Source organism: Mobula birostris, chromosome 6 (assembly GCF_030028105.1).
Source record: "Mobula birostris isolate sMobBir1 chromosome 6, sMobBir1.hap1, whole genome shotgun sequence".
In the NCBI taxonomy this organism is placed as follows: Eukaryota; Metazoa; Chordata; class Chondrichthyes; order Myliobatiformes; family Myliobatidae; genus Mobula; species Mobula birostris.
Window position 1 is genome coordinate 12386254 of NC_092375.1, and position 25902 is coordinate 12412155.

The 25902-nt window shown below is 43.7% G+C and overlaps 2 protein-coding genes across 6 annotated transcripts in view; one reads left to right on the top strand and one right to left on the bottom strand.

Annotated features, from left to right (window-relative positions):
* The window catches only part of gabpa (GA binding protein transcription factor subunit alpha), a 75270-nt gene extending 62116 nt beyond the window's left edge, over positions 1-13154 (bottom strand). For 2 of the 4 annotated variants that reach the window (XM_072259880.1, XM_072259877.1), the window contains exons 1-2: positions 13059-13154; positions 3674-3740 (exon numbers count right to left, since the gene is read on the bottom strand). The gene's annotated coding sequence lies outside the window, so the exon portion shown is untranslated. Of the gene's footprint in view, positions 1-3673; positions 3741-4126; positions 4151-13058 lie in introns of those variants that run through there. The other 2 variants (XM_072259878.1, XM_072259879.1) reach the window with 2 other exon arrangements.
* A 250-nt stretch (positions 13155-13404) lies between these two features.
* atp5pf (ATP synthase peripheral stalk subunit F6) lies at positions 13405-22505 on the top strand. 2 transcript variants are annotated; one of them, XM_072262203.1, is made up of 4 exons: positions 13405-13515; positions 20540-20740; positions 21993-22117; positions 22386-22505. In XM_072262203.1, exons 2-4 carry the CDS (start codon positions 20571-20573, stop codon positions 22412-22414), a joined length of 324 nt encoding a protein of 107 aa, XP_072118304.1. In that variant the 5' UTR covers positions 13405-13515; positions 20540-20570; the 3' UTR covers positions 22415-22505. The 2 variants fall into 2 exon arrangements, with proteins under 2 accessions (XP_072118304.1, XP_072118303.1); XM_072262202.1 differs by lacking the exon at positions 13405-13515 and adding an exon at positions 18384-18477.
* The last annotated feature ends 3397 nt before the right edge of the window (positions 22506-25902 follow it).

Consider the following 25902-nt stretch of genomic DNA (forward strand, 5'->3'; position numbering starts at 1 on the left):
AAAATATCATGCATTATTGGAAGTAATAAATTCAGCTACCACTCACAGAACATGTAACAATAAAGGGTCATGCGAGGTCTTCAGAGATCAGGTCACAGTCATATTGCATTGAAGCAAGCCTTTTAGCTCATCAAGCCAAATTTCTGTTTATTTAGAGAGACAGCACCGAATAGGTCCTTCGATCTGCGCTGTCCCAGTAACCCCCCACAACCCCAATTTAACCCTAACCTAATCGTGGGACAATTTACAATGACCAAACAAACCTACCTAGTACATCTTTGGACTATGGGAGGAAACCAGAGCACCCGGGGAAAACCCACACATTCCACGGGGAGGATGTACTCCTTACAGAGGACACCATAATTAAACATCGACCTTCGATACCTCAAGCTGTAACAGCATCGGGCTAACCACTATGATACTGTGGCGCCCAGTTTATCAGACAGTGAGACTTCCGTCGGCCAGGGTCGACCATGGATGTTGTGTCCTAGCTGTCTAGATACACAAGCCTGGGCAGTACGACATGGAGAGTAATCTGTTGCCCATGTAGCAAGCTCTCCCTTTTCACACATCTGATGAGCGCAAAGGAACAGTAGAGACTGATACAATTTGGCACCTGCAGCATTGCAGGAGTAGCCTGTCAACGTTGAACTCAATTTCGGACTGCCTTTGGGACTCCAGCTCTGGACTTTTTCCCTCAGGATTTACTCTCAAAGCCTTCCCCATGAGTGGGTATAGCTGCAAGGCAGCGGAGGTTTGACATCAGAGTTTTCCTTCTCTTACATGAGCTGTCAATCACAGCTGAAGAACCCCACCTGCCTGAAGCGACCGGCTTTAAGGCGTCAGTAACCCACCTTTGCCCTTTCTCCTATCAGATATACAGTGGATTCTAGTTGAATGGGACACGTGTAGACTGATACATCTTGGCCCAATTAAGCGACTGTCCTAATTAGCCGAAATTTCATGGAAGTAATTTAATACAGGCAAACTATGTTTAAATGAGTAACAAATTATGTATTTAAATGAAATACCAAACAAAATTAGAACACCACCAAAGTACAAAAAACTGTGCATTGGCTTCTAATTGTTATCGAGGGAGGATTGCATACAGTGTACACTGTCACGTTCTTTTGATTGTAAATGAACAAAATCAGCGCAAACACCTATTTAACCTCACCAACATCTTGTACAACTTCAACATAACACCCCAACTCCTGTACTTAAAGAACTAATTTACAATGTGCGAAAAGCTCTCTTTAGGACCCATGTCCCTGTGACGCCAACTGTTTTCCCTGTGTCTTCATCATCCCCTGCAGCAGAATGTTCCAGACGTTAACCACCCTTTGGGCAATTGATGCCAATAACAAGTGCCCCCAGTAATTGTTCGACGAACAGCAAAAAGATTCTTTAAATTCATCATTTCAATCATTGCATCATGGAATCCATCCTGGGTACTAGCCTCCCCGGCATCAAGGACACCTTCAGAATGCGATGCCTCAAAAAGAAGGCATCTATCATCCAGGACATGCCCTCTTCTCAGTGCTATCATCAAGGAACAGCAGGTGGTGTCCACGAAAGAACGGACTACCACAGGGATCAGTCCTGGCACCTCTACTATTTAATGTCTACACAAACAACCAACCAACCTTTCCTAACACACGCAGGTTTATCTATGCAGACGACCTATGCATAGCAACACAAGCTAACTCCTTCCAAGAAGTTGAAGTATGACTTACAGCGGTCCTCGAAGCAATGAAGCAGTATTATGAAAAATGGTCTCTGAAACCAAATCCATCAAAAACTCAAGTGTGTGCATTCCACCTGAGAAATCGAGAAGCCGCTCAGAAACTCAAGATCTTCTGGTGAGGGAAGGAGCTCGAACACCATCTGACTCCAATTTACCTGGCCATGACACTGGATAAGATGCTCTCATTTGCCACCCACATCCAAAAACTCCGAGGGTAAGTTGGCTCTCGCAATTCTCTCTTGAAAAAATTAGCTGGAACGAAATGGGGAGCTAATGCTCACACATTTAGATCAACTGCCCTAGCACTCTGCTATGCACCTGCAGAATACTGTGCACCTGTGTGGGGCAGATCAGCCCATGTGAAGAAAACAGACCCGTTGCTTAACGAAGCCTGCAGAATAATCACGGGCACACTGCGCCCCACACCCACTAACATCATTTACAGACATGCAGGCATTGCTCCTCCAGAGATCCGAAGACACACTATAACAAAAATTGAAAAAGGTAAACAGAACTCGGATCCACGGCACCCACTACATCATCATGTGCCAGTTTCCAACCGCCTAAAATTGAGGAAAAGCTTTGCTACAGTGGAGGAAATACCGCACGGAACATCCCCCCAAACACACAGGATTGACCTCTGACAACAAACAGAAGCCAGAACCCCACCAAACAATACAGTGCAAGACCCCACAGAAATGTTACCAGACAGGGCACTGCTTGACAGACGGAAGTGGTGCACTCTCAACAGAGCGAGAGCGGGAGTTTGTAGGATGGGAGACAATATGGTGAAGTGGGGTTTAAAGACCAGCGAATCCTGTGAGTGTGGTGTAAGGGTGCAGAACACTGAACACATTCTGCGCAACTGCCCACTCTCACCTGATTTCCCTGACACTGACCTGCTCAACATCAACCAAACAACACTAGAGTGGCTGGCTGTCTGCTGTGACAAGCTATGATGATAATCATCAAGGAAGAGATATAGGAGCCTGAAGACACACACTCAACATTCCAGGAACAGCTTCTTCCCCTTGGTCAGCAGATTTCTGAATGGATAATACACATACACACACTCCAAAATACTATTCCTTGAACAGCCATTTCTTTTTTGCAAGCAAACTAAACACTAAATTCTTTGTATTGCAACCAAGACTGACCTCAAGCTGCGTAGGCGTGAAACACTATTTCATGCGCTCACATTATAATTGAGAGGGAAAGAGGAAAACTGAGGGAAGAAGTCAAGAATTGGCATCAACAGCGGATGAGAAGATTGGAACTGGAAATATATATGTAACTGGGGTTTCAGGTTAAAACCCCAGACCAAAAAAATTTGCACATTATAGGAAATGGCTTTGGTCTCAACTTTGTCAAAGTGAAAAGATTTCTCTTTGTACAATGCCTTTTGTGACCTTTGGAGGATCATTTGGAGCTTCCAGGACATTTTTGGAATGTGCTTTAGATAGGTCAAACAGTAAAATTGTGCTCAGCAAGGCCTCATAGTCACCACCTGCATTCTCTTTTGGTTGCTGAAGGGTTAATGGATGGACAGTGGCTGCAACCACTGACCACTTGTACACGATAACTTCAGCTTCATCTGCGCTTCTCCACCAGAGATCGGGAAGATTCCAGAAACATATAAAAAATAAACAGCAGAGGAGGTGTATATCGAATTTGGGGAATTCTGGAAAACCGATCAACCAAGTTAAGACTTCAGAACTAATAGCTCATTATCACACAAAACAAAAGCACCTCTTAATTGGAGTATCGTGGCACGCTGCAGTATTGAGCATCAAATCAAGTTACATAACTTATGAAAAAAATGCAGTATGTGATTCCCCACAAAATCTTTTGCTTCAGTAACAAGATCACTGCACATACATGCAAATTTCACAAATAAAAACAGCACAAGATTCGGAACATACTTACAGTGACAAACTGAAACTTTACTCCGTCCAGTTCTGAAAGAGGTTATGAAGTAGGCCTGGTAATGCTCCTAGAAAATAAAACAAAAGTCCACATTCAAATGGACTTGTACAAATGGATTGGAATAAGCCAACTATCAAGATAAACTTTAAATTGCCTCATTCTCCAAAGCAAGTTAAGACACTAAAGTAAATTAATCGCAATCCAGCAATGTACCTGGCTAATGTTTACACTTAAAAGTCCTTCAAATTTAACCTTTACAAATCTTGCGTGTTATTCCAGTCATTTTATGCATGAGAGGCCTTCCCTTTATGAAATCATTGCTGGTACACTGGCCCTTCCTCTAAGTTACAGGTACACTGTACGGTGCAGAACATGGTTCCAAAAGAAAAATCAGGAATGCACTGCACCACTCTGCAGATAAACCACTGCAAATACTAGAAGGGAAATTGTTACCTAGTGATGACCAGAGGTAAAGCCATGTGTCCACTCAAATCTGCGATGATATCCGCTGATATTGAGGCAGAATAATAGTTCAGCATGCACTGGATGGACCAAAGGGATTGTTTCTTGGTTGTAGTGCTCTATGACCATATCTGATTGAATTGAATGTGTAATATCAAGTAGGGTGACCTTTCATATGAATGAGAAGATTATTGGCCTCAAAGGAGAATTCCTTCCTTAGATGCTGCCTGACCTGAGAAGACCATAAGACATAGGAGCAGAATTAGACCCTTTGCTCATCCAGCCTGCTCCATTATTTCATCATGGCTGATCCATTTCCCTCTCAGCCCCAATCTCCTACCTTCTCCTGTATCCCTTCATGCTCTGACCAATCAAGAATCTGTCAACCTCTGTCTTAAATGACCTGGCCTCCACAGTCACCCGGGGCAATGAATTCCACAGATTCAGCACTCTCTGGCTAACGAAATTCCTCTTCATCTCCGTTCTAAATGGATGTCCCTCTATTCAGAGGCTGCATCCTCTGGTTTCAGACTCTACACCATAGGAAACATCCTCTTAAAATTTGTATCAAGGCTTTTCAACATTTGGTAGGTTTCAGTGAGGTCACCCTTCACTCTTGTGAATTCGAGCGAGTACAGGGCCAGACCCACCAAACACATCTCGTATGATAAACCTTTCAATTCTGGAATAATTTTCGTGAACCTTCTTTGAACCCTCTCCAGTATCAACACATCTTTTCTTAGATAAGGGGCCCAAACCTGCTCACAATACTCCAAGTGAGGCCTCACCAGTGACTTATAAAGCCTCAGCTTTACATCCTTGATGAGTATTATCAGTGATTTCCATTTAATTTCAAACTTCCAGCAAACCGCCCCCCTCTCCCCCCCACATTTATCACCTACTTGTAGCTCTCTGAAGAAGTGGGGCTATGGAGACACAAGACCAAGCAAGAACAAATATTTAGTAACACACACAGAATGCTGGAGGAACTCAGCAGGCCAGGCAGCATCTCGGTAAATACTACAGTCGACATTTTGGGCCAAAACCCTTTCCAGCATCTGCAGATTTTCTCCTGTTTGTGACAGATACTCCCACTTTCAAATCTCTTACTATCTCTTTTTTCAGTTAGTCCTGACGAAGGGTCTCGGCCCGAAACGTCAACTGTGCTTCTTCCTATGGATGCTGTCTGGCCTGTTGCGTTCCACCAGCATTTTGGGTGTGTTCCTTGAATTTCCAGCACCTGCAGATTTCCTCGTGTAGTGACAAAGGTACTTTTAAAGACTTTTTTTAAGATTAACTTTACTTGTCACATGTATATTGAAACATACAGTGAAATACAATCTAGTGTGGAGAAATCAGCAGTGGTAGAACATTGCTTTCACTTTGACATCGACGGCACAAAAATACAATGGCTTTTGGAGCTGCCTGGTGAAGGAAGCCATTGAAATAAAACTGGAGGAAAAGAACTTTAACAAAGCCAAAGGTCTCACTCTATGTAAGAACTGGAATTCAACTGTAAACAAGGTGGGACAGTAGAAACCTGACTGGATGAGGACTAACCAATCAGGAGGGACAGATGACAGGGTTATAAATACCACCAGACTAGACATGCCCAGGCCTCATCCCCGATGAAGATGGCAAAGTCTGTCACTGAAATGTTGGTTAAAATTGATACCTGTACCTGGCTGGAAGCCTGAGAAGAGTTTATTCATTTACACAGTGAAACACTTCTGCAATAATGACCAACACAGGCCACGGATGTGTTGGGGGCAGCCTGCAGTGTCATAAACACAAAATACTCTGCAGATGCTGGGGTCAAAACAACACTCACAACACGCTAGAGGAACTCGGCAGGTTGGGCAGCATCTGTGGAAAAGATCGGTCGACGTTTCGGGCCGGAACCCTGCTAAGTTTCTGCAGTGTCGTCACACTTCCAGCACCAATATAGCAAGCTCCCAACTTATCAACCCTAATCGGTATTTATTTGGAATGTGGGAAGAAACCCAGAGTCGCAGAGAGAGCAAACAAACTCCTTACAGACAGCGGCAGGAATTACTTAAGATGACAATATGAAGATTGGCGATTATTTTTACTGATAGAATTTGAAAATACCAAGAGCACAAAGTACTCATACTTAAAAGGTAAATGTGATCTTGAAGGAAACATAACATGTTAAAGTAGAGAACATAGGTATTAGCAACATTAAACTGAACTCTTAGCATAAATAAAAATATTAAATACTTCCTTACACTAACATGTGAATTAACTATTCATTTAGTCCACAATACTGAGCACCATCCAAGCTTACAGAAAAGGAGAAGGCTATTATAAAATGTAGTACTCCTTCTTCAGCCAACAAAGAACTTACCAGAACAGAACGCTGCCTGAAAATTATACATATGGAATTAGTTTACACCAGTGCCCAGAAATACAAAACACAGATCACAGACAAATCCCTGTACCATAATTATATAAACTCAGAGCAATACCACAGTAATATCTTGGCAACAAGCTCGTTAAAAACACTGTGCTGTTGCTCAGTGATGGATTATTTATTTAGAGATAGAGCATGGAACAGGCCCTTCCAGCCCTTCGAGCAATCTCTCCCGCCACCCCCCCCCACCCAACGAGTTAACCCTAACCTAATCCAGGGACAATTTACAATAACCACTGAACCTACTACTAAGCAGTACATACTTAGTCTGTGGGAGGAGACCGGAGAACCCGGAGGAAACCCGTACAGTCCACAGGGAGGACGTACAGACTCCTTACAGATGACCTCAGAAATGAACTCGAACACTCTGAGCTGGAACAGCGTCATGCTAACCGCTATGCTACTCTGGCACCTAATTAAGTCTTTCCTGATAGTGTTATGGGACTATGAGACACTGCGCGAGATGTGCACTCCCAGGAGTTTGAAAATGCTCACAGTTTCCATTGCTGGGCCACTGATTGAACTACCGTTAACAAGGAGAATTTACCATCCAGTTAAATACTAATTCACTGAACTAAATCAGTTGTTATCATCCTGTGCAGAATGTTCTATTTTCAACAATAACACACAACCACTTGACTGAGATGGAAACATTACTAAACCACTGAAAAGATGACTGATAGTTTCCAGTAAAGCAGCCCCCACTGGATGAACATTACAACACAGAAAACATGTTTGGTTTGGTCAAAACATAGCTCCAATGTTACAGTGGTAAAGTACATTTCTGCTTTCTGTTCCACTTCCACACAGCAGACTTCTCAGCATTTCCCTGGAAAGCCGATGTTGATCATCAACAAGAGAAAATCTGCAGCTGCTGAAAATCCAGAGCAACACACACACAAAATGCTGGAGGAACGCAGCAGGCCAGGCAGCATTATGGAAGAGTAAACAGTTGACGTTTTGGGCCAAGACTCTTCTTCAGGACTGGAAAGAAAGAGAGGAAATGAAGAAGGTGGGGAAGAAGTAGTACAAGTTGGGGCTGTGGTAGCAGAATTGGTCAGAGTCACAGGGCAGCAGAGATCACTGAACTCCTGTCGAAGAGAACACTTAAACTTCTTCAAGGTAGGCATCCCTTGAAGAGACCTTGCAGTGTAGGATCACAAACACGAGAAGATCTGCAGATGCTGGAAATCTTTCTTCCTCCCCTCCTTACTTCTCTTTCTTTCAAGTCCTGATGAAGAGTCTCGGCCTGAAACATCGACTGCTTACTCCTTTCCATTGATGCTGCCTGGCCAGCTGAGTTCCAACAGCATTTTGTGTGTGTTGCACTTTATCTGATACAGCTTCTTGATACAGAGGAAAGCACCTAGGCTCTTTTCTTTAATGGTGATATTGGAGAGGAGAGGATAACACTTTATACGACGTAAGATCATGTACAGAATAAACATGATAATGTGAAACTCATGGGCATCTAAAACATGCCAGGGTATGCCAACACATTTGATGAAAGGTCCTGGACATAAAACTTTCAAACTGTTTCTCACAGATGCTGCCCAGGTAAGTTTATAGTTATACAGCATGGAAGCAGGCACTTCAGCCCAATTGATCTATGCTGACTGACCAAGATGCCCCATCAAAGCCGGTGCTCATATGCCTGCATGCGGCCCATAATCTCCTAAACCAGGGGCTCCCAACCCGGGCTCCACAGATCCTTACTTAATAATATTGATCCATGGCATAAGAAAAAAGTAGGGAACCTCTTGTCTAATCCAAGTACCTGTCAAAGTGCCTTTTATAAGTTGTTAATATCCTGCCTCAACCAATTCCTCTGGCAGCTCGTTCCACATACATATAACCTTTGTGGGGGAAAAAAAGTTGCCTCTCAGTTCCTATTAAACCTCACTGTGATTTGTTCAGTTTTTTGATGTCTTGTTCTTTGTTGTGTGGGTTTGTCGTGGATTCCATTGTGCTTGCATGTTTTGTGGCTGCCTGCAACACGATGAATCCTATCAGTACATCCACGCCAGGACCACCACACTCAGAAACAGTCACTCTTCCCAGGCAGTAAAGCTGATCAACATCTCAACCCACTAACCCGCCTGCCACACCCCCAACCACCACTATATCATTTCCTGTCAGTCACCTTATATACAGACACCCCCCGTGCCTAGCATTACTTTATGGACATACATGTATATAGCTAACAATACATGTACATTCATATTTATTGTGATTTAAAAAAAATTGTGTTCTTTATCTTACTGTGCTATTTCTGGAGCTCTCCTGGATCTGAAGTAACAATTATTTTGTTCTCCTTTACACATTAAATGGTATTAAGCAATCTTAAATCTTGCAGTAACCTTTAATACATATTCCACTTGCACTGCTCCCACAAAACAACAGATTTCATGAAATATGTCCAGTAATAATAAAGTGAATTCTGATTTCATGGTGAATAATGCACTTCGGACACATGACCACTGTAAGAAATGCAGCGGCCAAGCCGCACACCACTGGTACCACAAAAAGCAAAGGCAGTTATGACCAGAGTTCACCTAAAGCTTAAGAGCAATTTGGAAGGAGGCTAGCCAAACCTCTCCCCTGAAGTATGTCACTAAGGACAAAATATTCCAAAAACAATTAAGAGAGCTATAGATGCGTGGCTGGAAATTAAATACAAGGTTACATCACATTCAAAAAGAACAAATAAAATTGATAGATTTGGGGTTGGTTATCCTGTTAAGGCAGTTGCAAGGAGTGATATTGATTTGGAACCACAGCAAGTGAAATCAGTATAAAAGAGGATAGAAGTACTAATGAGAATAATTACAGGCCAAAGATTTTGAAGTTTAGCTTTATCATATGTAATTGACAGTGAACTATGGCATTTGCATCAATGACCAGTATGAGGATGCGCTGGGGGCAGCCCGCAAGTATCGCCATACTTCCCATGCGCTCAGAACTCACTAACTCAAACCTTTACGTCTTTGGAATGGGGAAGGAAACCAGGTCAGACAAAGGAATGCACAAGGTAAAGGGGAGAACATACAAACTCCTTGCAGACAACAGTGAGCACTGAACTCCAACTGGTGATTGCTGGCACTGCAAAGTGTTGCGTTAACTGCTACGCCACCAAGCTGCCCCTTGGTCCAAACCTACCACAGAAGCTTGTTCGCTCATTATATGCCATGTCGCATGAAATGGGTGATCATAGTCCTTCCATGATCATGACTGCTCTGAGCAAATTTTTCTGCACAAGTGGTTTGCCATTGTCTTCTGGGCAATGTCTTTCCAAGATGGGTGACCCCAGCCAATATCAATGCTCTTCAGAGATTGTCTGCCTGGCATCGGCAGTCGCATAACCATGTCTTGTGATATGCACCAGCTGCTCACATGACCATCTACCAGCTGCTCCCATGTCTTCACGTGACCCTGGTCCGGTGGGGGGGGGGGGGGGGGAGTTAAGCAGGTGCTACACCTTGTCCAAGGGTGACCTGCAGGCTAGTGGAGGCAAGGAGTTCCTTACGCCTCCTTTGGTAGAGACACATCTCTACCCAGCTACCCACCCACACAAGCTACATCACTGAAAAGAGCAATAATAAAAAAGGATGTATATCTACAATAAAACAACTAGCAGTAATATTAACTGTCAAACAGATTGGGCAAATCAAACTGACCAACGTAGTCTGGAGGATGAGCTCATTTGGTTGTTTTCTGGACCACTACCTCATTGAACCAGCAAGGGAACGAGCAATCCTAGACTCTGTGACATAGCCAATTAGCATTCTCATCATAACGTGCCCGCAAGGTAAAAGCCAACATAAAACCAATCTGGGGGAACTGGGGTGAGCTCATCACAATAGGTTTGCCAAAAGGTTCGTTAATAGGCAAACATTTGAAGAAGCATTTTGTAATTCCCAAATGTACACAACAAATCAGCAGATGATTCACAGTTGAATGCCACATGGATCAGTGCTTGGCCGTTGGTCATTTACAACCTGGTTATTGACATCTGCCAAAGGGATGGAGTCTTTTGTCTCCTCTGTACAGGCCTCTTCTAATTTCATACTCATCAATTATTCTTCCTGTAGTCCCCTTTATTCTAGTGAACATGATCCCAAACCGGCCAGTCACTGCTCACAACTGTAACTTTCCCACCTTGGCAGTATCCACAGACATAAGCTCCCACCTTCTCCAAGCAATCATATGCTCCTTGTCATGCAACCACTAGATGTGTACATTGACTACATTCCAGGTAGGAGAGGCTCCTCCTCCAGAAGAAATCAAGAAAGACAAGACTATTTTGACATGGAGCTTAGGAAACTGAAGATGAGCTCATCGAAAGAAGCCATTTCCCAAGGCTGGGAAAGGGTCAGTAACATCATGAAGGATCCCACTCACCTTGCTCATGGACTGTTCGTCCGACTCCCATCAAGTAGGAGGCTATGTAGTATCTATGCCAGGACTAACAGACTCAACCAGTTAGTTTCCCCTGGCAACACACCTAAAAAGTTGCTGGTGAACGCAGCAGGCCAGGCAGCATCTCTAGGAAGAGGTACAGTCGACTTTCCCTAGGCAGTAAGGCTGATCAACACCTCTGCCTGCTAACCCACCCCACCACCACTATTTTATCATTTCCCATCAGTCACCTTACAAACACTTGTGTGCCTAGCGTCACTTTAAGGACATACAATCAATCTATATGTTATCCCATGCATTTATATTGTTTGTGTTTTTTTCATTCTTGTGTTCTTTATCTTATTGTATTTCTTTTGTGTTGTATTGAATCCAGAGTAACAATCATTTCATTCTCTTTTACACTTGGGTTCCCCTGAAATGACATTAAACAATCTTGAATCTTGGAGTGTCTCCATTTGGGGAAGCCTCTGGATCAAAGATCAGCCATTCAAGAATCAAAATCAAGTTTCTACCTGGAGATTGGTGTCAGGGTTCTGGGTCCCGGGCAAGTTTTAATCAGCTCAGTCTGTGGATTAGACTCTGTAATCCACGTTATGACGTCTTTCTGGTTGCTATTTTGGGCGAATTTGAATCGGGGTGGCCTGCAGATAACGAACACTGAACTGAACAGAATATGCTTGAACTCTTTCGATTTTCTGTTTTATATTCTGTTTTCTCCTTTTTTTTTTTCTTTTTTTTTTACACAGTTTTTTTTGGTGAGGGGTTGGTGTTTTTCTTTGATCGGCTTCCATGGCTTTCTTTGAACTGCGGCTCTCTGTGGGGGAAGATGAATCTCAGGGTTGTATGCTGCATACATACTTTGAATACCTCTGAAAATAACTACCCTGGAGAGTTAGATGTTCATAGTTGCTTATATCCAAGTTTAAGATTACATTCATCTCAGCTCCCTTTCTCGCCATTCCCCTTCCCCTCTCAGTTCTGAAAATTGCCTCGTCTGCCCTGCAGCAGGAGCACTTCGCTCAGCTAAATCCAGTACATCCAACCGTCATCAACTCAGGTAACTTGCACCTACTCCGGTCTGCCTCAACTCGCTGGTACATGGAATAAACCAACCATATGACAGACACTGGTATGGAGGGGCCACTGCACAGGATCAGAAAAAGCTGCAGAAAGTTGTAAACTCAGCCAGCTCCATCACGGGCACTAGCCTCCCCAGTATCCACGACACCTTCAAATGGCGATGCCTCAAAAAGGCAACATCCATCGCCAAACACCCCATCACCCAGGACATGCCCTCACCATCAAAGATGAGATACAGGAGCCTGAAGACACACACTGAACGTTTCAGAAACTGCTTCTTCCCCTCTGCCACAAGATTTCTGAATGGACAATGAATCCATGAACACTACCTCATTATTTTTCCTTCTCACAATACTTACTTAAAAATATACATATATTGCAATTTACAGTTTTTATTATTATGGCTTGCTCTGTGCCGCTGATGCAAAATAACAAATTTCGCGATATTTGCCCGTGATATTGAACTCGATTCTGATTCTGATCCCAGGATGCCAACGATGACAAACCCCTATCATCTATCTGTGCACAGGTGGAAAAGTTGACATCCTACCTCAACAGAGACAGACTTAAGACTCCTGGGACACTCTTCTCACCCGTCCCGATCCCGATCAGCAGAGAAACAACAACCCAGGCATTCAGGGGTGGGGTGGAGGCGGAGATGAGTGTGTGTGGAGTCAGGCGTTAACATACCCATCTGGAGCAAGGGGTTATGGAACGTCCATTGCCCTCTCCTCAGTCCACGGGGACAGGCACCCCGCCATCACTCAGCTTCTCTCCCCCTCAGTACAGGGAGAGGGGTTTCACTCCCTCCCTTCCTCGTCCCCCTCCCACCCCCCAGTCTGGAAGAATAGAGGGTGGGACGATGGAATTCACCCTTTCCCTCCCCAACTATGACTCCCGGGTCCTGCCTCCACCACTGTGGAAGCGGTACCGCCCCTTCAAAGCCCCTACCTCCTCGCGGGGACAGACCCGGGCCCGGATCCCACTTACCGTCCGCCACCTCTTCACCACGGACTTTTACTTTTTATTTTTGATGCGACAATCCACTCGTCCGCTCGCTGTGGACAACCGGAAACCCACACCTCCATTTCCGGAACAGTGACGTACGTTGCCCCCTTGGCCAACCTTAATCTCCCCTGTCACACTTCTACTTATTAATTAATCAGTCTCTGGTGGAAAAAAGTCGTACTTCTAATCGTTGCCTAAGAATCAATGTTTTAAATAAATAAAAATAATGCGACATTTTAATTCTGCGCAAAAGCACTTCCGGTTCATGGATGATTTGGGAGGGGGACCAACGGTTGAAGCCTATTTTTAATCTACAGGTTATACTGTAATTTATTTTGCAATAGTGTGGGGATTATTACATTTATAATGATTTTGATGGTTAGATCTTTACTCTCAGTGCCTTCTCCCAGCATGCCTCAGTGCAGGCGGTGAGGACAAGGTGAGTGTCAGGGTGGCTGCGGGGAGGGATAAATTTGTTTGGTTATCTTGTGTTTGTTTGTCTGTTCTGTGTTTTAGTAGTGGCTTGTATGTTGCTACTGCGATAGAGTCACTCGGGGGTACAGAAGGAGTGGGTGGACATATCAGTGGGGCAGGGCGAAGTTGGAAATGTGTTCCTGATGCCCTCTTCTTATAGTCATAGTCATACTTTATTGATCCCGGGGGAAATTGGTTTTCGTTACAGTTGCACCATAAATAATTAAATAGTAATAAAACTATAAATAATTAGATAGTAATATGTAAATTATGCCAGGAAATAAGTCTAGGACCAGCATATTGGCTCAGGATGTCTGACCCTCCAAGGGAGGAGTTGTAAAGTTTGATGGCCACAGGCAGGAATGACTTCCTATGACGCTCAGTGCTGCATCTCAGTGGAATGAGTCTCTGGCTGAATGTACTCCTGTGCCCACCCAGTACATTATGTAGTGGATGGGAGACATTGACCAAGATGGCATGCAACTTGGACAGCATCCTCTTTTCAGACACCACCGTCAGAGAGCCCAGTTCCATCCCCACAACATCACTGGCCTTACGAATGAGTTTGTTGATTCTGTTGGTGTCTGCTACCGTCAGCCTGCTGTCCCAGCACACAACAGCAAACATGATAGTACTGGCCACCACAGACTCGTAGAACATCCTCAGCATCATCCACCAGATGTTAAAGGACCTCAGTCTCCTCAGGAAATAGAGACGGCTCTGACCCTTCTTGTAGACAGCCTCAGTGTTCTTTGACCAGTCCAGTTTATTGTCAATTCGTATCCCCAGTTATTTGTAATCCTCCACCATGTCCACACTGACCCCCTGGATGGAAACAGGGGTCACCGGTACCTTAGCTCTCTTCAGGTCTACCACCAGCTCCTTAGTCTTTTTCACATTAAGCTGCAGATAATTCTGCTCATACCATGTGACAAAGTTTCCTACCGTAGCCCTGTACTCAGCCTCATCTCCCTTGCTGATGCGTCCAACTATGGCAGAGTCATCCGAAAACTTCTGAAGGTGACAAGACTCTGTGCAGTAGTTGAAGTCCGAGGTGTAAATGGTGAAGAGAAAGGGAGACAAGACAGTCCCCTGTGGAGCCCCAGTGCTGCTGATCACTCTGTCAGACACACAGTGTTGCAAGCACATGTACTGTGGTCTGCCAGTCAGGTAATCAAGAATCCATGATACCAGGGAGGCATCCACCTACATCGCTGTCAGCTTCTCCCCCAGCAGAGCAGGGCAGATGGTGTTGAATGCACTGGAGAAGTCAAAAAACATGACCCTCACAGTGCCAACCATGATCCCGCTCTCCCCGCTCCCTAGATATATATCTAAGGCTTTGTCTCAGTACTGTACAAAAAATAATAACGATAAATAAAGAACGCTGAGATCATGAGTTGTAGTGTCCTTGAAAGTGAGTTAAATCAATTCCGTGTTGGGTTGAGGGAAGTGTTTCGTGAGTCTGGTGGTTCAAGGATTCCTGAACCTGGTGGTGTGGGAGCTGAGGCTCCTGTAACTCCTTCCTGATGGTCGCAGTGAGAAGTGAGCATGGCTCGGGTGGCGCAGGTGGCCAGATCAGACAGAGGAAGGAGGTTCCTGGTGGCTGGAGAATCCTGCACCATGAGTTACAGTGTAAGAACAGGGGTAACTCATCGAAGTTGAACTTGGGAAGTTTCTTCTGTCGGGGAGTGAAATCTGGAATGTTCTACCAAGGAAAGCAGCTGAAGCCAAATCATCAAATATACTCTGTAAGGGGTTTGATTTTTCTCTTGGTAATAGAGGGATCGGGGATATGGGGTTGGAAGAGATGTTGAACGAAGCAGCATTGGAACGTGAAATGGAGCAACCCCGTTTTCTATCTGCGATACTGTCTATGGACTGTGAGAAGTTCGCTGGTTAAATGTCTTTTACTTAAATGAAAGCTTGTTTTAAGTAGTCAGATTAAATTGCTATTCCGCAAACAGACCTGGACCAAAGAAGAGCAGTGTGCTGATAGCTACAGACTTGGATTTATTTTGTTAAACAAACTTTCACATGGTGCTATCACAGCTTGGGGTGTTGAAGCTTGGAGTTCAATTCTGACCCTGTAAGAAGTTTGTGCATCCTCCCCTCCCCCCCCATCACGTGGGTTTCCTTGTGCTCCAGTTTCCTCCCACAGTCTGAAGACGTACGGATGAGGAAGTTAATTGGCCATTGTAAATTGTCCTGTGATTAGGCTAGGGTCAAATAGATGGGTTGTTGGGCGGTGCGGCTCGTTAGACTGGAAGGGCCTGTTCTGCACTGTATCTCTAAATAAATAATCAGGTAGGAAATTGTAGAGACTTTGAATGTCAGGCCAGAATCAATAAGTGACAAGTATTTGACCTGAAGCCTTGAACTAGACTTATTTATATCATAGGGTCCACTGAAAGATGGCCATGCACTGAGGACTTCCTTAGTGCAATGAAACTCCCCTTGTCTTTTGATCTACTAACTGGATTTAATGTGAGATTTGATCTATTCCAAAGCTGTCTTTATCACCCCTTCCTCCTCTTCCATCTCCCCCAATATTTCTGCAAATTTTTTTTTTGTAATGGTTGAATTTTACTACATAATGCTGCAATTAAAAGTTTTTTAGAATTTTTTTTTAATGTGCATGCACAATTGAAGATTTAGGGTGCCATGGTAGCGTATATTATAGCATGATGCTATTAGAACTTTGGGTGTCGGAGTTCAGAGTTCAATTCCAACACCATCTGTATGCAGACTGTATCTCCTTTCCGTGTGCGTGTGGGTGTCCTCCGGGTGCTCCAGTTTCTTCCCACAATCCAAAGGCATGCCAGTTAGTAGGTTTATTGTCATTGTAAAAATTGTCCCGTGATTAGGCGAGGGTTAGATCAGGGTTTGTTGTTTGGTGTGGCCCAAAGTGCCAATTCTGCACTGTATCTCAATCAACCAATACATAAATGACCCAACAAACCAACAAACAATCATGAGATTAGGAACTATCACCATCCAAAGCAATGAGAGGGAAGGCTTGTATTTCTGTAGTGCCGTATGGCTGGTGGAATTTTTATTGGGAGAGCAGAAACTCTTCCAGCGTAGAATGCAACAGCCAATTTGCATGCAGCAAACTCCTGCTAGCCACAGGTGATGAGAGTTATCACAGGTTCAGATATTTGGTGTATCTGCTTGGCTGAGGAACCCAGGGAACAAAGCTGCTGTCTGTAAGGTTATAAACTAAGGTCTCTAACTGAGCGTCTTGCCTAGATCTTGGAAGGAGGCCGCTTGGCCCATTTAATCCTTGCAAACTCAGGGGGAACAATCCCATTCCTTGCATTCCCTCTCATCTTATTTCCTCACCCCTGCGATTTCTTCTGTCTCTCATGCCTGCCACCTCCCCTTTAGCTTCTTTTTGCCACTAATCTACCTTCAGTGGTGACTTGCAGAAGCCAGTTAGCCTTGGGAGGTAGAACAAAGCTAGAGTACTTTGCGGGAAAGAGAACGAGCAAACTTTATGTAGACAGCTTCCAAGGTCAGCATTAACTTTACATAATGTAATGGACTTTATCTGTCACGTACGTTGCAAAAAACGTTTGTGAACCCTTGGCAGTTACCTGATTTTCTGCATTAATTACTCATAAAATGTGGACTGATCTTCATCTCAGTTGCAATAATAGACAAACACAATCTGCCTAAACTAATAACACAAACAATTGTACTTTTCATGTCTGTATTGAACACATTAAAGACTGGGAAAAGTATGTGAACCCTTGTATTTAATAACTGGTAGAACTTCCCCCAAATGTTTCCTGTAGCTGTTGATCAGATTTGCACAGTGGCGAGAAGGAATGTTAGACCATTCCACCATGCAAAACTGTTTCAGTTCATCAATATTTCTGGGGTACCTAGCATGAACAGCCCTCTTCAAGTCATGCCCCAGCATCTCAATTGGGTTAAGGTCTGGACTCTGACTTGGCCATTCCAAAACACAAATTTTCTTCTTTTTAAACCATTCAGTTGTTGATTTACTGTTGTGTTTTGAATCATTGTTGCTTCATCCAACTTCTATTAAGCTTCAAGTGGCGAACTGCTACCCTGACACTCTCCTGTAAAATGTCTTTATAAAATTTTGAATTCATTGCTCCCTCAATGATTGCAAGCTGTCCAGGCTCTTGAGGCTGCAAAGCGGCCCCAAACCATGATGCTCCTTCCACCGTGCTTCACAGTTGGAATGAGGTTTTGGTGTTGGTGTGCAGAGCCCCTTTTCCTCCAAACATAGTGGTGTGCATTTCTGCCAAAAGTTCAACTTTTCTCTCATCTGTCATCTGTCCACAGAACATTGCCCCAGAAATGTTGTGGAACATCCAGGTGGTCTTTTGCAAACTTGAGACATGCAACGATGTGTTTTTTGGAGAGTAGTGGTTTCTTCCGTGATGTCCTTCTGTGAATGCCATTCTTGTTCAGTGTTTTTCTTAAACTGGACGCATGAACAGAGTCTTTAACAAGTTCTGGAGATTTCTGCAAGTCTTGCTGTTATCCTTGGGTACTTTTTCACCTCCTTCAGCATTGCAGATTGTGCTCTTGGTGTGATCTTTGCAGGATGCCCATTCTTAGGAGGAGTAGCAACAGTATTGAATTTCCTCCATTTGTAGACAATTTCTTTTACTGTGGACTGATGAACAGTGGACTGTGGACTTTAGAAATGCTTTTGTAATCTTTTCCAGCTTCATGCATCTCTACAGTTCTTCTAAGGTCCTCTGAAAGTTGTTTTCATGGTGTATGTAAACAGATCTTTCTTGAGAAGAACAGCCTCTGTCAGTAACCTGACTTTGTGTTTCTTTTTAAAAGGGCAGGGTACCTCAACAACCCACAACTCCACTCTCATCTCATTGATTGGATCACCTGACTATAAACAGCTTTTGTACAAGGCATTACCCCAGAGGTATTGACGAGAATTAGTACAAATGTTTGTATGTTATTAGTTTAGGTAGATTGTGCCTATCTACAATTGTGACTTAGATAAAGATCACACTAGATTTTGAGTAATTAATGCAGAAAATCAGGTAATTGAAAAGGGTTCACTCACTTTTTCTTACACTGTACATCAAAACCTACAGTGAAGTGCATCGTTTGTGTCTATGAGCAACTAGTCGGAGGATATGCTTGGGCTGGCCACAAGCATTGCCTCACTTCCAGTGCCAACGTGGCATGCCCATAACTGCCTGCCTTACGTCTTCCAGCACAACAAGTCCGTGCCACCCCAGTTACACCCATGTGACTAGTTAACCTACTAACCTGTACGTCGTCGGAATGTGGGAGGAAACCAGAGCAATTGGAGGGAGCCCAGGGAGAATGCACAAACTCCTTATAGACAATAGCGAAATTGCACCCCGATCGATGATCGGCGGCATTGTAAAGCGTGGGGTGAATATGAGACTTCCTGATTTGAATTGAAAGTGTAGCCTGCTGATCCGCAAGTCACAGACAGCCTGCACTAGCCTCCTTGATTTGCCTTTGAAAGAAGCTGGTTGGAGTATTACAAAAATCAATCCTATTTATTTCTTTACATCGTGATAATGACTGCTGGTCTTCCTGGTGTTGGAAAGGTTGGTTTGCCTAGCTAACTAGCATACCAATGACAGGAAATAAGCCGTGGAAGTTAGAGGCTAGTGAATGGAATTGATTTATTATTGTCACATGTATTGGGACTCGGTGAAAACCTCTTGCGCACTGTTCATGCAGATCAATTCATCACACAGGATTGAAGTAGAACAAGGTAAAAACAATAACAATGCAGAATAAAGTTTAACCGATACAGAGAAAGTGCAGTGCAGGTAGACAATAAGATTCAAGATAGTTTAATTTTCCTGCACACAAGTGTGAAAGAGGAACAAAGTTATTGTTACTCTGGATCCAATGCAAATTGGAAAAAAAAACTCAGTAAGATAAAGAACACAATAAATATAAATACATAATCCAGCTTATATACATTATATATCCATAAATTGACGCTAGGCACAGGAGTACAGACACTAGTGTGCCTAATGTCACATTATTGACATACAATCAATGTTTATTCAGCCAGAGACTCATTCCACCGAGATGCAACACAGAGCGTCATAGGAAGTCATTCCTGTCTGTGGTCATCAAACTTTACAACTCCTCCCTTGGAGGGTCAGACACCCTGAGCCAATATGCTGGTCCTGGACATTTCCTGGCATAATTTACATATTACTGTTTAATTATTTATGGTTTTATTATTATTTAATTATTTATGGTGCAACTGTAACGAAAACCAATTTCCCCCGGGATCAATAAAGTATGACTATAAAGTATAAGCTTTCCTTTGTATTTATATTTATTGTGTTTTTTTTTGTGCTGCATCAAATCCAGGGTAACAATGATAAAGTAGTGGTGGTTGGGGTGTGGAGGGATGGGTTAGTGGGTGGAGGTGTTGATCAGCCTTACTGCTTGGGGCAAGTGACTGTTTTTGAGTCTGGTTGTCCTGGCATGGATGGCATGTAGCCTCCTCCCTGATGGGAGTGGGACAAACAGTTCATGAGCAGGGTGGGTGGCCCTTTTCCGGTACCTTTCTGTATACATGTCCTTGTCAGTGGGCAGGCTGGTGCTGGTGATGCATTGTGCAATTTTGACGACCCGTTCATAATGATACAAGGTCAGAGCGGGTAGATTGTGAAGTTGAGAGTCCAATTTAGCGTACCACAGAACCATTTAATAGTCTTATAACAGTGGCCCCTTGAGTCTGGTAGTACATTCTTTCAGGCCAGTGGGAGAGGAGAGGAGAGAGAATGGGTGGGGGGGGGGGAACTTGATTATGCTGCCTGTTTTACTATGCTTTTAAATATGTATTGAGCATGAATACAAAGTTTTGTACTGTTTCTTTTGTATTTATTTTTATTGTGAATAAATTTATTTTTGAAATGGATGGTTGCCTGCCTGTCCCAGTACGTTTTCTACACGGTGTCTTTTGTTACTGTTGACAGTGCAAATTCCTACCTGCTCAACCACGCCGCCATGATTCTCCAACGCCTCTTCCGGTTCTCCATGGCCCTACGCTCTACCCTTTCCCTTCAACTCCAGCGGAACATCGGCTTCACGGCCATCGCCTTCAACAAGACCAAGGATCTCGACCCCATCCAGAAGCTCTTCATTGATAAGATTCGTGACTATGACGTTAAAAGCAAGTGAGTGAATTGAACTAAAATGCTCTCTTACGCTTAGCACCTTTTGGAACCTTGTAAAGTCCCAAAATGGGGAACAGACAGTGATAGTTTCTGAAAAGTGCAATGAGTACTGCAGCCACAGGATCCCAGGTATGTCAAGTTGATAGTGGCCTAGTACAGCACTGAAACAGGCCCTTCGGCTCACAATGTCGTGCCTGTCTCATAAAATCAGTAATCAAATGGGAAACCTAACTAATCCACTCTACCAATACAATGTCCATATCCTTCCATTTCCCTTACATTAACGTGCCTATCGTGCATCATACACCAGGATGCTCTCTTCAGTTACCTGGTGAGGTAGCTGTAGCCTTTGGCCAGGGGCAGATGTCGTCAGGTGATGCCCAACCTTCATAGTGTTTCAACCCTTAACCACTACACTTTCCAGTTGGCAGATCAGCAGTGGTAGCCAAGGCACTGCCAATCTGTTCCTGATTTCCAGCTCAACTCTCGCCTGATCCGTAACCAGCGAGAGGCTCTTTCTGCTTCCTCCCCCCATCCTGCCAGCTGCTTGGTTCTTGCTCTTTTCATCAAGGCCCAGTGCAGACAGCAACCTCCATGCAGTTATTGTTGTAGCAGGCATGCGTGCGAGCGCGGTGGTTGTGGGAGAGTGATGGGTAAGAAAATGGCTGTCTTGTAACGCGAATGGAGAAAGTAAAGTTGTTAAAACAAAAGAAAATCTTGTTTTTGTTGTTTGAGGTTAACGGTGGAAGCAGATAGTGGAAACAGGTGCTGTCAAAATATTTGAATATTTAGGTGACTACTTGCAATGTGATGACATCAAAGGCTACAGGTGAAATGATGGGAAGTGATGATACAGGTACCTGATGACTGGCACAATCATGGTGGACTGAGTGGCATATTTCTGTGTTCTGTGACTAGTGGTTATCACAACACTATTAAGGTTTGGGGCGTCGGATCTCAGAGTTCAATCCCGGTGTTCTCTGTGTCCTCGCGTCCTTCCCACACGGGTGTGGGATTCCTCCAGGTGCTCCTGTTTCCTCCAGCAGTATGAAGGTGAAGCAGTCAGTAGGTTAATTATCCCGTCATGACTTCAGTGTTAAATAGGTGGGTTGCTGAGCGGTGTGGCTGGTTGGGCCAGAAGGGCCTGTTCTGCACTGTATCTCTAAATAAATAAACTAAAGAAGGTAATGTGCTGATTACACCTGTGGACGACAGCACGATAACTAACGTGCATCATCCCTTCCCTGTACAGGAAAGCAGGTGGCGTTGTTGATGCTGGCCCAGAGTTTCAGAAGAACATGGAGCAGGAGATAACCAAGTTGCAGCGACTCTATGGTGGAGGAGATCTTGAGAAGTTCCCAGATTTTAAATTTGAGGGTAAGGTGTTCTAAGTGGCATGAGCTATGTGTACACAGTCCCCTGAATGTCTCCCAGGTGCCAAGAATATAACTTGACCAGTTTTTCTTGAAGGGTTTTGAGAGTCAAAGTGCATTTCTTTATCTGGTGGTTCTGTATTAAGCAGTCCAATACAGACAGAGGGTCTCATAGTTACTCCAGGGGGGAGGGAGACAGTCATGTAGCTACATGAATATAAACATTGTTATTTATGAATTTTTTCAACTTACAACTTGTTTTTTCCCTGTAGAACCAAAATTTGAAGAAGTCAGCAAGTGATTAGTTTCCAGAAAAAGGAATTGTCTTTTCGTCGTTGTTTCCCAAGGCTGTAAAATTGTAATTTAATAAATTCTCTTAGATTACGATCTCACCTTGGCATGTTGATTGCATAATTTATCTCCCTTATAAACTGGGCATTGTTCCGTGTTTAAGTTTTTATTATAAACTCGAGATTCTGCAGGTGCTGGAAATCTTAAGCAACACACATAAAATGCTGGAGGAACTCAGGCAGGATCTATGAAGAGGAATAAACAGTTGACGTTTTGGGTCAAGACCCTCGATCAGGACTGGAAAGGAAGGTGGAAGAAGCCAGAATAAGGAGGTGGGGGGAGGGGAAGGAGAAGGAGTACAAGCTGGCAGGTGACAGGTGAGATCCAGTGAGGGGGAAGGTGGATGAAATGAGAAGCTGGGGGGGTGACAGAAGGAAGTGGTTAAAGGGGTTAAGCAGAAGGAATCTGATAGGAGGGGATAGTGAGAGAAAGGGAAGAAGAGGAGCCAGAGGGAGGTGAGGAGAAGGGTGAAAGGGGAACCAGAATGGGGAATGGAAAAAGAGGGAAGGGGGAGAAATTACAAGATGTTAGAGAAATCAATGTTGCTACCGTCAAGTTGGAGGCTATTATCTTTGTTTGGCTTTCTATCTGGCTCAACATCCTCGCCTGGCATTGCTAGGAATAATCCAGCTGCCAGTGTTATAGACATGGTGTATGCTACTTCTCATCCTGCAGGACAAAATAATGTCTCACCGAGAGAACAACTGCTTCACCCCTCCTGCTTGACCCCTTGCTGACAGACATTGATATTTGTGCTGACCATCGGGCCGAACACCGACTGTACTTCCCTCGCCTGCTGAGTTCCTCCAGCATTTTGTGTCTTAGTTTGCAGTGGCTTTCTGTATGTTGTGGAATTGATTTTAAAATTCTCTTTCTTGTTTTTAAAGTTTTGAATGGCCTGGGACCTGAGTACATCCCAGAATCGCCTTTGTTTATAATCTTTCTCAAGCTCTTTACTCTCCTTCCACCCGGTCTCTTTAAACAATTTCTCTCAAAAGATAATTGGCGGTCAGATTTATTTAACTACCCCCCTAAACTGTGGAACTCAATACCTAAAACTATAAGGGATGCAGACTCAGTTGACACTTCTAAACACCAGCTCAAAACTTATTTATTTAATCTTGCTTTTAACCAACAATTTTTAAAAATTTTCATGTTTGCACTTTATCCCATTGTAAAGGGAGGTTCATGAGATTGATTCCTGGAATGAAAGGATTATTATATATGAGGACTGTTTGAATGCCTTGTGCCTGAACTCACTGGAATTCAGAAGAATGAGGGGAGATCTCAATGAAATCTATCAAATGTTGAAAGGCCTTGATAGAGTGGATGTGAGAGGATTTTTCCTATGTTGGAGGAGTCTAGGACCAGAGGACACAGCATAGGAGAAGAGGGGCATCCATTTAGACAGAGATGAGGGTTTTCTTTAGCCAGAAGTTGGTGGATCTGTGGAATTCATTGCCACAGACAGCTGTGAAGGCCAAGTCCTAATGAAGGGTCTTGACCTGAATAGTCGACTTTCTATTCCCCTCCATAGATGCTGCCTGAGCTGCTGAGTTCCTCTAGCATTTTCTGTGTGTTAATCAGGACTTCCAGCATCTCTTATGTTTACAGTGTAATACTTGCCAGATGACCTCTCTTGGTAACTAAGTGGCACAGATTAAACTATGGCCTCGCCACTCCAGATGATCCCCGTTCAACTCTGACCTCCAGCGCTGTCTGTGTGTTAGTTTGCATCTTCCCTCTGGAACATGGCAGGAAACCAGAGTACCTGGTCACAGTAATGTGCAAGTTGAGAAGTTAATTGTCTTTTGTAAATTGCCCCCATGTGTAGGTGGGTGGTGGAAACTGGGGGAGTGATGGGAATGCGCAAAGCAGGCTTGATGGGCTGAGTGGCCTAATTCTGGTACTGTGTGCTTATGGAATGTGGAGAGAATAAAGTGTGGTGCTAGTGACTCTGAAAGATGTAAAGATATCCCATCTTCCAGAGCAGTACTAGTATTGTAGATAGTGTGAGAGTCTCTGCTGGACTATAAAGTCATTGACTAAGATATGTATACTGCTTGGAGCTCCAGCAGGCATGAAATTCCTTGGTATAGTCAAAGTTCCCAAGAGTAGTAAGTTTTATGTAACAGGGCACACTAGAAAGCAGTAGCTCCCTCAGAGAAATTTTTAATATTGATTCTTATGAACTTGGGAGGCATATAATGGTGCCACGATAGTGTAGCAATTAATACGACACTATTATATCCGAGTTCAGAGTTCTATTCCAGTGCTGCCGGTATGAAGCTTGTACGTTCTCCCTTTGACTACTTTGTTTCCTCCCTAACCCAAAGATGTGGGTTAATTAGTCATTGTAGATTGTCCTGTGATTAAGCTGGTGTTAAAAGGTGGGTTGCTGGATGGCATGGCTCATTTGGCCAGAATAGCCTCTTCCACGCAATATCTCTAAATAAAATAAATATTTGATAATATCTCTCCATTTACAGTGCCTGATTAATTTGTAGTATCGCAAAAACTGGAATTAAGTGTCCTAATGACTGTTGAACTTTAAACCCATGAAGGATAAGCTAGCAAACACAAAAGTTCAATGTGGTTGCCTGGGCCAGGTGAATGGATTTTGCTCCTGGCTGTAGATACAAACCCATATTCTAGGAGGAATGAAGAAGGGTCTCGGCCTGAGATGTTGACTGTTTATTCCCTTCCATAGATGTTACCTGACCTGCAGAGTTCCTCCAGCATTTTGAGCATGGGTCTCAAGACTTCCAGCATCTGCAGAATCTCGCGTCTCGGATGGCAGATGCTGGAATCAGGAGCAACAAACAATCTGCTGGAGGAACTATGGCTAACAGTTGTAATGCATTTTGTGTTGCAAAATCCTGCATGAACAAATTGAGTTCGTAATGGAGATTGTATTAATAATGGAGGTTGTATGTGCCTTGGCCAACCATTTTCAGGGGGTCAAGTAGGGTTTTCTTACTATAAATTCCCTGGGAACCCTTGCAGATATTCATTCTCAAAGGCAGACAGTTATTTAGAGGTTTTCAGAATGGGTCATTGTGAAATAATGTATAGTGACATGGCAGCATAGTGGTTAGTATAATGCAATTACAGTGCCAGCGATGTGGGTTCAGTTCTGCCACTGTCCACAAGGAGTTTGTATGTTCTTCCCCCGTGACCACTTGGAAACACTGTTTGAATCTTCAGGCACCAGGTGCACACAGGTCCACACTACGTCCATTCTCCTCCCGTACTGGGGCAACATGGTTGCCACCTCTGCGTATGCTGGTTTCCTCCCACATTCCAGATGTGCAGGTTAGTAGGTCACATGGGTGTAATCGTGCCACGTGGGCTCATTGTGAAGGTCCACTTACTGTGCTGATAAAACTTGTTTCAAAAAAAGCTCAACATAAAAATTCTGGTGAACAGTGATGTACA